The 14,535-nt window shown below is 44.9% G+C and overlaps 1 protein-coding gene across 2 annotated transcripts in view; it reads right to left on the reverse strand.

Moving 5' to 3' along the window:
* The window catches only part of VPS53 (VPS53 subunit of GARP complex), a 175,328-nt gene extending 161,153 nt beyond the window's left edge, over positions 1-14,175 (reverse strand). Inside the window, exon 1 of one of the 2 annotated variants that reach the window (XM_031657228.1) lies at positions 14,030-14,175. In XM_031657228.1, the coding sequence (XP_031513088.1) occupies positions 14,030-14,086 (57 nt within the window). In that variant the 5' untranslated portion in view covers positions 14,087-14,175. Of the gene's footprint in view, positions 1-1,660; positions 1,891-14,029 lie in introns of those variants that run through there. The other variant, XM_009189285.2, reaches the window with a different exon arrangement.
* Between the last annotated feature and the right edge of the window lie 360 nt (positions 14,176-14,535).

Here is a 14,535-nt window from a genome sequence, read left to right on the forward strand (position 1 = left end):
TGAGAAGCAACACCCTGTCTCAAACACACACACACACGTACACACATACACACACACCTCTATAAATGGGACAATACATTACTTAGTACAGTGGCAGGCCCACGGTAAGTATTAAGAGTCAACATATGTCAACTACTGGTACAGTGGAAATCATGTTTAACTTAGACACGAACCCGGGAAGCGGAGCTTGCAGGGAGCGGAGACTGCGCCACTGCACTCCAGCCTCGGCGACAGAGCGAGACTCCGTCTCAAAAAAAAAAAAAAAGAAAAGAAAAGGGCTTCTCAGGGGGCCATTAAATAAGACATGATAGAATTGTCCATTTCCTCAATCATAAATCCCTTTCTTAAATCATAAAACTTCATGACAATTCCTTTAAGGGAGATTTTCTCCCTTTATCAGGAGCAATACCCTGCAGTATTAGAAATCACTATTTCTGACGGGGTGCAGTGGCTCACACCTGTAATCCCAGCACTTTGGGAGGCCGAGGCGGGCAGATCGCCTGAGGTCAGGAGTCCGAGACCAGCCTGGCCAACATGGTGAAACCTCATCTCTACTAAAAATACAAACATGAGCCGGGCGTGGTGGCGGGCTCCTGTAATCCCAGCTACTCGGGAGGCTGAGGCAGGAGAACCGCTTGAACCCGGGAGGTGGAGGTTGCAGTGAGCCGAGATGGCGCCCCCGCACTCCAGCCTGGGCGACAGAGCGAGACTCCGTCTCAAAAAAATAAAATAAAATAAAATAAAATAAAATAAAATAATCCCTATTTCTAATATCATTAGCCTTAAAAATTCAATAAACTTGCAAAGGGAAGAGTTCCTGCAGGCAGGGCCGCGCGTGGTGGCTCACGTCTGTAATCCCAGCACTTTGGGAGGCCGAGGCGGGCAGGTCACTTGAGCTCAGGGGTTCGAGACCATCCTGGCCAATACGGTGAAACTCTCGTCTTTACCAAAAATACAAAAATTAGCCGGGCGTGGTGGCGGGCGCCTGTAATCCCAGCTACGCGGGAGGCTGAGACAGGAGAATCGCTTGAACCCGGGAGGCGGAGGTTGCAGTGAGCCGAGATCGCGCCACTGCACCCCAGCCTGGGTGACACAGCGAGACTCCATCTCAAAAAAAAAAAAAAAGGTCCTGCAGGGAAAGGAGACCCCTTGGGAGTATTCTCCGACCTCACCCAAACGATTCAATGGTAGGAACCGTCAACCTTTTAAGAATGGTAACGATGTCGTTTTTCAACCCTTTCTCTCTGCTCTGCCATCCGCGTCAGAAATCAAAGCCATGCCCTCCCCCCAGTTCCAAGCCACTCGCGAGGGGCCGGCTTGCGAAACCGCGGCGTTGGCACGAGCCTGGTAAATGCATGAAGCCCCCACAGTCCCCAGAATCTGAAGATGCCACCCAAGGCCCGCATTCTCCTCGCGCCGTCCTCTCTCGGCGCACAGTTCCTTTTCCCCAAACCCACCAGGACACCCCGCCCTCGCCAAAGACAATCGCAGCCTAGAGAGGGTTCCCCTTCGTTTCCTTCTGATTCAGACACCCCTTCTCACCCGGGCCCCCTGCCCACTTCACTTCCCTGCTGCCCCGGGCCCCGGCCCTCCGTCCACCCGCCGCGGCCTCCCCAGCGCCCGCGCTCGCGTCTCCCCTCCCGAGGGGCGGAACGCTCACCTGCTCGATGGCCAGCTGCACCTCGGGCGTGAGCTGCAGCACGGCTTCCAGCTCCTCCACGAACTCCAGTTCCTCCTCCTCCATCATTCCGCCACCCGGCCCCCTGCCGACCCCCGCCGCGAGCCCCACTCAGGCCTCCAGCCGCCCCCCAGGCCCCAGCACGGCAACCCTCTCGCGGCAGCGAGCCGGAGAGCCCGGCTCCGTCAGCCGCTCTGTTAGCCGCCGCGGCACTTCCGGGAGGCCAGGGCACTTCCGGGACCGGGGAACTGTGGGATCGCGGCGGACGGAGAGGGGCTGCGTTCCTGTCAGGTCCCGGGTCTCCCCGGCAACGCTTTGCCCCGGCGGCCGCGTGTGCCCTCAGCGCGTCCTCAGGATGGCGCGGCCTCTTCGCTCCCCAAGGCGCGCCCCCCGCGAGGACTGCGAGGTTGGGGCAGGGCGGGGCCCCCAGCAGGACGCCCGGGTGAAAGTCGGCCCGGCGGCGTCGCGACCCACCGTCCACAGCCTCTGCGGGCAGCGCCGCGGCGACCCCTCAGCTCCCGGGGCCCCTCGGTCAGTGGCAGCGGGTGTCCCGGCCGTGGGGACGACGTGATCCCCGCTGGCACGTGGCGGTGTCGCCAGGGAGCTTCGTAGGACGGGACAGCGTCCACTCGATAGAGAGGAATTCCCCGGGCGCCGGGCTCTGCGCAGTATGGGGAGAAACGTTTTTTTGGTCGTTGTTGTTTTTCTTTTTTAATTTTTTTTTTTTTTTTGAGACAGTCTCACTCTGTCGCCCAGGCTGGGGTGCAGTGGCGCGATCTCGGCTCACTGCAAGCTCTGCCTCCCGGATTCAAGCGATTCTCCTGCCCCAGCCTCCCGAGTAGCTGGGACTACAGGCACCGCCACCGCGCCCGGAGAGGAGGTTTCACCATGTTGGCCAGGCTGGTCTCGAACTCCGGACCTCGTCATCCGCCCGCCTCGGCCTCCCAAAGTCTGGGATGACAGGCGTGAGCGGCCAAAAACGTCTTTTTTAAAGCCAGATGACGCAGCGTCCTGGAGCTGGGGAGACGTTTACTGAGGTTGAATATCAGGGGTCTAAGTCCCGAATATTCCACCACTGATAAGCTGTGTGATCTGGAACAAATTACTGCCCCGCATGGATGTGGAGAGGATTAAATATTAACAGCGCGATGCAAATTCAAGCTGGTAACACAGGAAATAGTGAGGTGCCCAGCCCTTACCCCCACAAAGGAACAAAGAAGCCAGATCACCCATCGCCCTGTGGAACCACCTTTCCTGCAGACGCTGAAAACAACCAGGGAATTGCAGGCCAAGAAGACTCGCTCCACCAGGTGAACCGGAAAACTCCAGGAGGGAAACGCGTTGGCGCCACTGAACTGTTTTTGTTGTTGTTATCAGAGTTGCTCAAAGTAAAAAATTGGAGCAGTATGGTTTTTTTCTTTTATTTTTAATTGACAATAATTATATAAACAATGTAATTTCTAACACCAGAGGAATGCTAAAAAACATACATTGAAAAAAAAGAAAAAAAAGACAAAATAAAATATAAATTGAACCTGGCACAGTGGCACAGGCCTGCAGCCCCAGCTGCTCCGGAGGCTGAGGCAGGGAATTACTGACTTTCTGAGACTGAATATCAGGGGTTTAGATCTCATCCCACCACTGAGGATTGCATGAGCCCAGAGTTCGAGGCTGTGGTGAGCTATGCTTGCTTTGCATCACTGCACTCCAGCCTGGGCCACAGAGTGAGACTCTGTCTCTTAAGTAAACATAAAATATTGATTCATAAAATCATGATTTTGAAAATTAATGACATGAAAAATGTGCACAATATATTTCAGAAAGCAAAACGTGTAATTTCATTTAAAAAATGCACAGCATGGTCCCAGCTTTGTGTGTATTCTGTACCAATAAAACTGACAGCAAGGAAATACTACTTTTCTGCACGTGATGAATGTACATCCCTTGTACATTTTCCCAAATGTCTACAGTGAGCCTGTAGTTCTTTCATGCTCAGAAAATATGAATGCCTTTTTCTAAAAGGAAAAGGTAATTATAGCTACTTATTTTGGACTTATTTTCCTTTTAAAAATTAAGATATGGCCGGGCGCGGTGGCTCACGCCTGTAATCCCAGCACTTTGGGAGGCCGAGGCGGGCGGATCACACGGTCAGGAGTTCGAGACCACGGTGAAACCCCGTCTCTACTAAAATACAAAAAAAATTAGCCGGGCGCAGTGGCGGGCGCCTGTAGTCCCAGCTACTTGGGAGGCTGAGGCAGGAGAATGGCAGGAACCCAGAAGGCGGAGCTTGCAGTGAGCCGAGATCACGCCACTGCACTCCAGCCAGGGGAACAGAGCGAGACTCCGTCTCAAAAAAAAAAAAAAATTAAGATATTTACATACAGTAAAATTTGCTCTTGCAATTTATGATGCAATGAGTTTTGATAAATGTATATAAATGACTGGGTGTGGTGGTTCACGCCTATAATCCCAGCACTTGGGGAGGCCGAGGCTGCCGGATCACTTGAGGTCAGGGGTTTGAGACCAGCCTGGCCAACACGGTAAAACCCGTCTCTATCTGCTAAAAATACAAAAATTAGCCTGCCGTGCTGGTGCACAGAATCACTTGAACCTGAGAGGCGGAGGTTGCAGTGAGCCAAGACCGCACCATTGCACTCCAGCCTGGGTGACAGAGCAAGATTCCATCTCAAAAAACAAAACAAACAAACAAAATAAATAAATAAATACATAGAACCATGTTACTACCACAGTCTAGTTATAGGACAATTTCATTATTCTCCCAAATTCCCTCTTGCCTCACCCCATCCACCGGCAACCACTGACTTGATTTCTGTCCCTATAGTTTTTTGTTTGTTTGTTTGTTTTTTGTTTTTTGAGATGGAGTCTTGCTCTATCACCCAGGCTGGAGTGCAGTGGTGCAATCTCAGCTTATTGCAACCTCTGCCTTCAAGCAATTCTCCTGCCTCAGCCTCCTGAGTAGCTGGGATTACAGGCGCCCACCACCACGTCTGGCTACTTTTTGTATTTTTAGTAGAGACGGAGTTTCGCCATGTTGGGCAGTCTGGTCTCAAACTCCTGAGCTCAGGTGATCCGCCTGCCTCAGGCTCCCAAAGTGCTGGGGTTACAGGCATGAGCCACCGGGCCCGTCCTGTCCCTATAGTTTTGATATTTCCAGAATATCATCTAGATGGACTCATACAGTATGACACCTTTTCAGTCTGGCTCCTTTCATCTGTCATAAAGTATTTAAAACTCATCCGTGTTGCTGCATGGATCTGTAGCTCACGTCTTCTTGCTGAGTGGTATTCCACTGTATGAATGCACCACAATTTGTTTATCTAGTCCCTGGTTGAAGGACATATGGGTTTTTCCAGTTTTTGGCAATTACGAATAAAGCTGCTATAAACATTCATGTACAGATTTTTGTGTGAACATAAGTTTTCATGTCACTTGGGTAAATATGCAGACGTGGGACTGCCGTGTTATATGATATGTCTGTGTTTAACTTTCTAAGAAACTGGTAAACTGTTTTCCAAAGTGGCTGTATCACTTTCACATTGCTACCAGCAATGTATGAGAGTTCCATTTGCGCAGAGAGCTGATTTTTATTTTAATTTTTTTTTTTTTATTTTTATTTTTTTTTTTTTGAGACGGAGTCTTGCTCTGTCGCCCAGGCTGGAGTGCAGTGGCCGGATCTCAGCTCACTGCAAGCTCCGCCTCCCGGGTTCACGCCATTCTCCTGCCTCAGCCTCCCGAGTAGCTGGGACTACAGGCGTCCGCCACATCGCCCGGCTAGTTTTTTGTTATTTTTTAGTAGAGACGGGGTTTCACCATGTTAGCCAGGATGGTCTCGATCTCCTGACCTCGTGATCCACCCGTCTCGGCCTCCCAAAGTGCTGGGATTACAGGCTTGAGCCACCGCGCCCGGCCGAGAGCTGATTTTTAATGATGATAATAAGAAGGAACATTTCCTAGCCCTCATCATGTGACAGGCACCATGCGAAGCATACTACATGCATTGTCTCTTTTAATTCACACAGCAATTCTGAGGTTGTTAGTTTTACTATCACCATCTAACAGATAGGAGATGACGATCTAGTTAAAATAAACAACAAAATAAAAACTTGCCCAAGGCCTTATACCTAAATCTTCCTGCCATTCATTAACCTATTCAATACATTTATTGAACACCTATTCCTGTTGGTGACAGGTACTCAAGGTAGGTGCTGGGAATTCAGCAGTGAACAAAATAGACCACATGCCTGCCTCTACAGAGCTATTTCTATGTATGAAAAGGGGATTTGTACAAATAAACATATAATTGTGATAGATCCGATAAAAGAGAAGTAAAGCACATGTTGAGAGACTATATGGATAGAGTTCTGATTGGATTAGGGTCAGGAAAGCCTTTTCTTTCTTTTTTTTTTTTTTTTTTTTGGAGACGGAGTTTCGCTCTTGTCACCCAGGCTGGAGTGCAGTGGTGTGATTTCGGCTCAGCTAACCGCAACTCCGCCTCCAGGTTCAAGCGATTCTCCTGCCTCAGCCTCCTGAGTAGCTGGGATTACAGGCATGCACCACCACACCCAGCTAATTTTTGTATTTTTAGTAGAAACGAGGTTTCTCCATGTTGGCCAGGGTGGTCTTGAGCTCCTGACCTCAGGTGATCCACCCGCCTTGGCCTCCCAAAGTGCTGAGATGAGGCATGAGCCACCGCGCCCGGCCAGGAAAGGCTTTTCTGAGGAAGTGATTTTTAAGCTGAAGCAAAGGGTGGAAAGTGAAGATAACACATGGTTAAAAGGAGCAGAATGTGCAAAAGCCATGAGTATGAAAAGTCGGCCAGGGTGATGGAAGTTTGAAAGCCAAGGGGAGAGTGATACACAAGGAAGCTGAAGAAATGCGCATTGTCAGATGGTGAAGGATCTGGAAGGTCTTGAAGAAACGGGAAGCCTCCGAAGGACTGTAAGCAGAGGAGTGGCATGACCAGGTTTACCATGCCTGCCATCAGCCCTGGTCTCTCTGTTTTTTTTTTCCTTTGCCTCTGAGCTTCCACATTGTTGTGGAGAGTCATGAAACCACGTGACCATGTTCAGCACAAATTCCTGTTGTCTTATTTCCACTGATTCTGATTGTCCTTCTCAGCATCCATTGTCAATTCTCAATGGCATTCCCCCATGACCCAAAACCTTTCCCTCCTCTGGAGCTCCCAACTCCATGATACCCCTTCTCCCTCTTTGCAGATAAGCTACTAATAGTATAAGTTCGAGTTTAAGAGAGTTATGCTGTACAAAAAAGTATAGGAAGTTAAAAGAGCAGAGAGATAGGTTGACACACTGGGTTTTAAAAAACTTTGTTAAGTAATAACACACTAGATTTATTCATTTCTGTTAAACAAAAGAAGAAAATACCTTTGACAGGAGGAGGAAATCTAGAAAGAGATTGTATGCTTCTGAGAGAAATAAAATGTGGAAGTTTATGGATATGAGAAATTTGGGTATGAAAATAAGGAGCATGTGATATTTTCACAAATGAGCTGGGCTTAAAAAAAACAACTTCCAGGCCAGGTGCAGTGGCTCACTTCTGTAATCCCAGCACTTCGGGAGGCCGAGGCAGGCGAATCACCTGAGGTCAGGAGTTCAAGAGCAGCCTGACCAACATGGACAAAGCCTGTCTCTACTAAAAATACAAAATTAGTCTGGCGTGGTGGCTCACACCTGTAATTCCAGCTACTTGGGAGGCTGAGGCAGGAGAATCACTTGAACCCAGGAGGCAGAGGTTGCAGTGAGCCAAGATTGTGTCACTGCACTACAGCCTGGGCAACAAAGCAAGACTCCATCTCAATAAACAAATAAATAAATAAATACAAAAAATTAGCTGGGCATGGTGGCGGATGCTTATAATCCCAGCTACTTAGGAGGCTGAGACAGGACAATCTCTTGAACCCAGGAGGCGGAGGTTGCAGTGAGCCAAGATTGTGCCATTGCCCTCCAACCTGGGCAAGAGCAAGATTCTGTCTCAAAAACAAACAAAAACCAACTTCCTTTTTTGCTGTAGGATAGAGTATAGTGATGACAAAGTGTCAAAGAAAACATTTTTTCTACCTTGAAATTTCACTGCATGAGGCAGAAATTCAGTCTCTAATACTTTAAAAGCAAAACAAAATGAAACCTTGGAAACTGGCCTTTAGCAGGCGATGGGGAAGGATGGGTTGGAAGGGAGTTAGTATGTGAAATCGAGGATCGGTCGGCGAAATCTCATCGCTAAAGGCATCGTGGAAAAATAAACAAGAACAATCGTCGGCGTCATCAACAAAAATCGATTAACTATAAAGAAATCGAGATCGTCGGCGAAATATCGCTTCTCTCGAAATCAAAGATCGTCCGGCGTATCGCTAAAATCCGAAATTGAAAATAAACAAAGGCTCGTCGTTTCGTCGGCGTATCGCTTAAAAGTCAAAAGATCGATCCGGAAATCGCTATAAAAGGCGAAGAGATCGGATCGGCGAAATGCATCGGCGAAAGATCGAAGATCGTCCGGTAATAAACTATAAAGAGATCAGGAATGGTCATAAACAAAGAAAAATCGTCGTCGGATCTCAATAAACTATAAAGGCGAGAAAAGTCGTCGGCAAAAGTCGAAAGATGGTCGGCAAAAATAAACATAAAGTCGAGAAGCGTCAGAAAATATAAAGATCGCGCGTCGAAAAATCCAAGGATCGAGGCGTCGAATCGCTTAAAAATCAGAATCGATCGGCGGAAATAAACAAAAGCGTCGAAGATCGTCTAATAAAAAATAAATAAAAGTCGAGATCCGGAAATATCGCTTCATAATCGAAGATCGATCATCATCGTAAAAATCGGCGTCGATCGGCGTAAAAACATAAAAGTCCGAGATCAGAACATCGCTTATAAAGTCGAGATCGATAAACGTCGATCGGCATCAATAAAGAAGTCGGCGTCGGCGTCATCAAAACAGGTCGAGGAAAGATCCGGAAATAAACAAAAATCGAAGATCGGCGCAAAAGATGAAAGATCGTTCATCGCTTAAAGAGGTCGAGAATAAAATAAAAAGATCCGGAAACAAAGATCGGTCGGCAATAAATAAAGTCCGAGATATCGGCAAAAACAAAGTCGGAAATCGCTTATAAATCGGTCGATCGGCAAAAATGTCGAAAGTCGAGATCGCGGAAAATCATCAGCAAAGATCGGCGGAATCGTCGGCGGCAAAAAGAAACAAAGGAAGATCGAAATAAACAAAGATCGAAAAGATCGATTCGGCGTAAAAAGTCGAAAGAATGAAACTATAAAAGGAAACAGATCTCAATAAACAAAAGAAATGGAGATCCGGAAATCAAAAGCAAAAAGGGTCGAAGATCGGAAATAAATAAAGAAATCGAAGAGATCGTCCGGCAAAATATAATAAAGCAAAAAGTCAAAGATCGTCTCAATAAATAAAGAAGAAGATCGGTCGTAGTAAACAAAAGGCTCGAAGATCACGGAAACAAAGTCGAAGATCGGTCGGCGTAAATAAAAGATTAAAGGAAGTCGGAAATCGCTTATGGAAGATAAACAAAGATCGTCCGAATAAGCAAAAAGAGGTCGAGATCCGGAAATAAATAAACTATAAAGAAGTCGAAGATCCGTCGGCGTAAAGGGTCAGGTCGAAGATATCGCTAAAGAGATCGGTCAGTCGGCGAAATATCGCTCGAAGTCGAAGAATCAGTCGGCAATAAATAAAGAGGTAAAGATCAGATAAAGCAAAGGCAAAGGTCGGAGAAAAAGCAAAGGAAGAATCCGGTCGGCGTCGACAGAGGTCGAGATCAGGAAATAAACAAAGAAGTCGGTCGGCAATAAAGCATAAAGAGGTCGAAATCATAAAGTCGGTCGATCGGCATCAACACGAAAAGATCGAAGAGATCGGTTCGGAAAAAGATATCGCTAAAGAAGTCGAGATCGGGAAAATAAACTATAAAGGAAACAAGATCGGGAAATAAATAAAGCATAAAGAGATCGAGATCGGTCGGCGTCGGCATAAAGGGTCGAGAAGATCCGGAAGTATCAATAAATAAAGGCAAAGGAAGAGATCAAAAGGAAATATCGGCTATCGAGAAAAGATCGGTCGGTAATAATAAAGATCGATAAATAAACAAAGAGATCGTCGGCATCGCTTAAAGTCGAAGATAATCTCGGCTAAAGGCTCGGGAAGAGATCCGGAAATATCGTATAAAGAAGATCGTCGGCGGAAATAAAGGAAACAAAGGAAAGATCGGAAATGCAATAAACTATAAAAGTCGGTCGTCCGGCAATAAACAAAGAGATGAAAGATCAGAATAAATAAAAAAGGCTCGAGATCAGAGAAATAAAGAAAGATCGAAAGATCGGTCGGCGTCATAAACAAAGTCGAAGATCGATCCGGCGTATAAACAAAAACAAAATCGGAAATGTAAATAAAGGAAAGGAAGAGATCGGCAATAAAGAGATCAGATCGGCAAAGCATAAAGGTAAAGGAAGATCAGATATAATAAATAAAAACAAAGGATAAATAAACTAAAAAGAAGTCGAAGATCACGATCGGCAAAAGAGATAAAGGGAAAGATCCGGAAAAATAAAGTCGATCGGCAAAAATAAAATAAAGAGAAATCGAAAAAGAATCGTCCGGCAGAAATGTCGTAAAGAAGTCGCGAGATCGAATCATCGCTATAAAGAATCGAAGATCGATCGGCAAAAATAAATAAAGAAGATCGAAGATCGATCGGCGCTCATCGCTTAAAAACAAAGGAAAGATCCGGAAATACTATCGGCAAAGAAATCGAAGAATCGATCTCGGCATCATATAAAGATTAAAGATCGGAAATAAACTATAAAGAGAAAAGATCGATCGAAAAATAAATAAAATAAAGGAATCAGGAAAAAGATCAAAAAATAAATATCTCAGAAGATCGAAGATCCGGCGTAAAACCGAAAGATCGAAGATCGGGTCAAATCATCGTAAAGGGTCGCGTCGAAATAAACAAAGAGATCGTTCGAAATCAAAACAAAGAGATCGGAAATAAATAAAGTCGAAGATCGGTTCGGCAATAAACTATAAAAAATTAAAGGCGGAGAATAAACAAAGATCGTTCGGTAAAAAAGCAAAAAAGGAACCGGAAATAAAGTCGGTCGGCAAAATCGCTTATAAAAACCGAGATCAGCAGGCGTAAAATAAAAATGGAAGGAACCGAAAAATCATCGCTTAAAAATGAAGATGAATAAACAAAGAAGATCGTTCGGCAATAAATAAAGGTCCGAGGCGTCGGAAATAAAAAGATCGGATCGTTCGGCATCATCAGCTCTCAAAGAATCGATCCGGCAAAAAGTCGAAATCATATCGCTTAAAAGCGTTCAGACAGAAAGGGCAATCGCTATAAAGATAAAGATAAATAAATAAAGAGAAGATGGAAGAGATCGTTCGTAAAGGGTCGAGATCCGGAAAACCAATAAACATAAAGTCGAAGGTCGTTCGGCAATAAACTATAAAGAAGATCGTCGGCAAATGCGTAATATAAAGAGGTCGCGGCATAAAGAAGATCGAAGATCGACGAAAATGCAAAGAAGTCGAAAGATCGTCGGCGTAAAGAAGTCGAAGATCGATCGACCAAAATCAAACAAACATCAGGAAATCAAAAGTCGATCGGCAAAACAAAAACAAAAGTCAGAAAAATCGAAGTCAGAGAAAGATCGATCAGAAAAAAGATCGGTCGGCATCAACAAAGAGATCGCGTTCGAATGTCAATAAAAGAGAATCAGAAGGAATCGTTCGTAAACAAAGAAACAAAGGAAGATCGGAAATAAATAAAGATCGGTTCGGCGTCTCGGCATAAAAGATCACGGAAATACCAAAGTAAATAAAGAAGAAGATGGAAAGATCGTTCGGTAAATAATAAATAAAGAAGTCGAAGATCGTCGGCGTAATAAATAAAGATCGTATCGCTCGTCGAAGATCGTCGGCAAATGTCGGCATAAAGATCGGATAAACTAAAAGAAGTCGAAGAGATCGTCGAAAGGAAATGCTCAATAAACATAAAAGAGATTAAAGGAAAGGATCAATAAACTGAAAGAGAATGGATAGACCGGCAAAATAAATAAAGAGTCGACGTCGGTCGGCAGAAATGTAATAAAAGTCGAGATCGTATCTGTCGTAAAGAATCGGTCGTTCGGCAAAAATAAAAGATCGAAAGATCGTTCGGCATAAAGAAAGTCGAAGATCGGCGCATCATCATAAAGGCTCGAGATCAAATCAAAATAAACAAAGTCGGCGTCGGTCGGCGGAAATCATCGTAAAAACAAAGAATAAAATAATAAAGATCGAAGATCGTCGGCGTAATAAACAAAAACAAAGGAAAGATCAGAATGTAAGCAAAAAGTCGGAAAATAAATAAAGAGAGATCGTCCGGCAATAAACTGTAAAAAAACAAAAATAAACAAAGAGATCCGGAAATCAGATCGGTCGGCGTAAATATAAAGAGATAAAGATCGAAATCAATAAACTATAAAGATCGAGATCGATCGAAAAATCATCGCTAAAGAGCAAAGGGAATCGCTCAATAAACTAAAGTCGAATCGGTCGGCATATCGGCTAAAGAGTCGTCGGCAATAAAGCAAAAGTCGAATAAAAATAAAAACAAAGTCAAATAAATCGGTCGATCGGCGTAATAAAAAGAATAAAATCAGGAAATATCGCTCATAAATCGAAGTCGATCAGCAGAAATATCAATAATAAATAATAAAACTAAGGAAAGATCATCAATAAACTATAAAGATCGAAGATCGGTCGGCGGAAATGCTCAATAAACTGTAAAGGAAGAATCGTCCGGCTCAATAAACTAAAGAGAATGGAAGATAATTGAAGAATAAACTAAAGGAAGTAAAGATCGAAATCATCAACTTCATAAATCGAAAGATCCGTCCACGAAATCACGCATCATCAGCTTCATCGGGGAGCTGGGGGGAGGATGGGAGTATACAGTAGGCTGTGAGGGAGATGGAGGATGGATTGGAAGGGAGTATCCAGTAGGCTGTGAGGGGGTTGGGGAGGATGGGAGTATCCAGTAGGCTGTGAGGGAGATGGGGGAGGATGGGAGTATACAGTAGGCTGTGAGGAGATGGAGAGGTTGGAGAGGGGTATACAGTAGGCTGTGAGGGTTGTGTGGCACCCCTGAGGAAATGTCAGAGTAAGATGGAAACATAACATAAGCTCACATGAGGAGCTTTCATAACGTGTCTCACCTTGCCAAAAGTGCTTTATGTATACTGTCCGGAAATAGTGAGGAATTTTAAAACAGCCTTCATGAATGACATTCAGGGAGATCTCTAAATTTCATGTGTCTGCCAATGTAGTGTTAATAACTCTGTTAAAAGGAATCTCAAATATCCTGTTACATTTGCAACCAGTTTTGTTGTCAGAGTGCAGAGGTAGCTGCACTGTCATTTATTGAGTAGACACTGTGCAAAGTATGTTCTTTCATGAGATCAAGACAGTGTCTCTCCACATAAGCTTCCCCCTCTGTAAAGACCTTCCCCAAAATAGCTGAGCCTTTTGTGAAACTGCTTGTGAAAAAAGAACTGCAGGATGTCTGAATCACCTGGCCCATGCCCACTAAATGCCAGTCACATAGCACCTTTCCTCAACCTCGACAGAAGCAACAATACCTCCCACATTTCCAAAATGCCCCCTAGGCTTCCCAAGCAATCACCTTTAGATCCTATCATCACTCGGGGTGGCACAAGGCCCCAGGCCAACTCGTAGTGGAGGAATAGGGTTTAATTTTCACTTGAAATCGGCTCAAAATGTTCTCTTGGTGCTGCTTTATGGACTGTTCTAGTACATGGCTTTTCATGATGACTGGTTCTTTTGCTGTCCTTTATTCCTGAATTTTCTGAATCTCCTGAAGCCTGGCATTTGTTCTTGATTGCTATTCAGATGGTTCTGAACCCTCCCTGTATCCTGGACACCAGTTTTGTTCGGGTTGGTTCTCTGGTTCTCTGCATGCCCATTCTTGCTAAGCCGGTCATGATTTCCAGCTAGTTTCAGCAGCTCCCCTGTTCCCACGGCCATTTACATATGCTATCTCCTAAAGGCTTTTAAAATGAACACCTTTTCCATTGGCTACATTGGGTTCATATTAAAGTAATCCTTTCCCTTACTCAAGGAAGTAATAATTATATAGGCCAAATTAATAAACCCTCTTGTGCAAGTTTTATATATGCCAACAACTATAAAAACACTTTTTACAAAACTGACATTAACTACTACAATCATTATAATGTAGCTGACATTAATTTATCGTATCTAAAACCCTTAAGCATCTTCCATAACCTGTTTTTTCGACTCCACTTCTTCCTGCATTCCCAGAGCTGGATCTTCAGCTGCCATGCTCCTTCCTCATGTACAACAGTAGTTCTTAATCTGTTTTGAGTCTGGACCCCTGGGAGGAGCTGAAGGACTCTACACAGATCCTTTCCCTGGAAAAATACAAATTCACTTAGCATTTTGCATGCAGTTTTAATGAACGGTGTTTCATGGAATATATATACATATATACACACACACACACACACACACATATATATATATATATATTTTTTTTGAGATAGAGTCTCGCTCTGTCGCCCAGGCTGGAGTGCAGTGGCACAATCGTGGCTCACTGCAAGCTCCGCCTCCCGGGTTCACGCCATTCTCCTGCCTCAGCCTCCTGAGTAGCTGGGACTACAGGCGCCTGCCACCACACCCGGCTAAATTTTTGAATTTTTTTTTTTCTTAATTTTTGAATTTTTAGTAGAGACGGGGTTTCACCATGTTAGCCAGGATGGTCTCGTGATCTG

The sequence above is a fragment of the Papio anubis genome, chromosome 17 (genome assembly GCF_008728515.1).
Source record: "Papio anubis isolate 15944 chromosome 17, Panubis1.0, whole genome shotgun sequence".
In the NCBI taxonomy this organism is placed as follows: domain Eukaryota; kingdom Metazoa; phylum Chordata; class Mammalia; order Primates; family Cercopithecidae; genus Papio; species Papio anubis.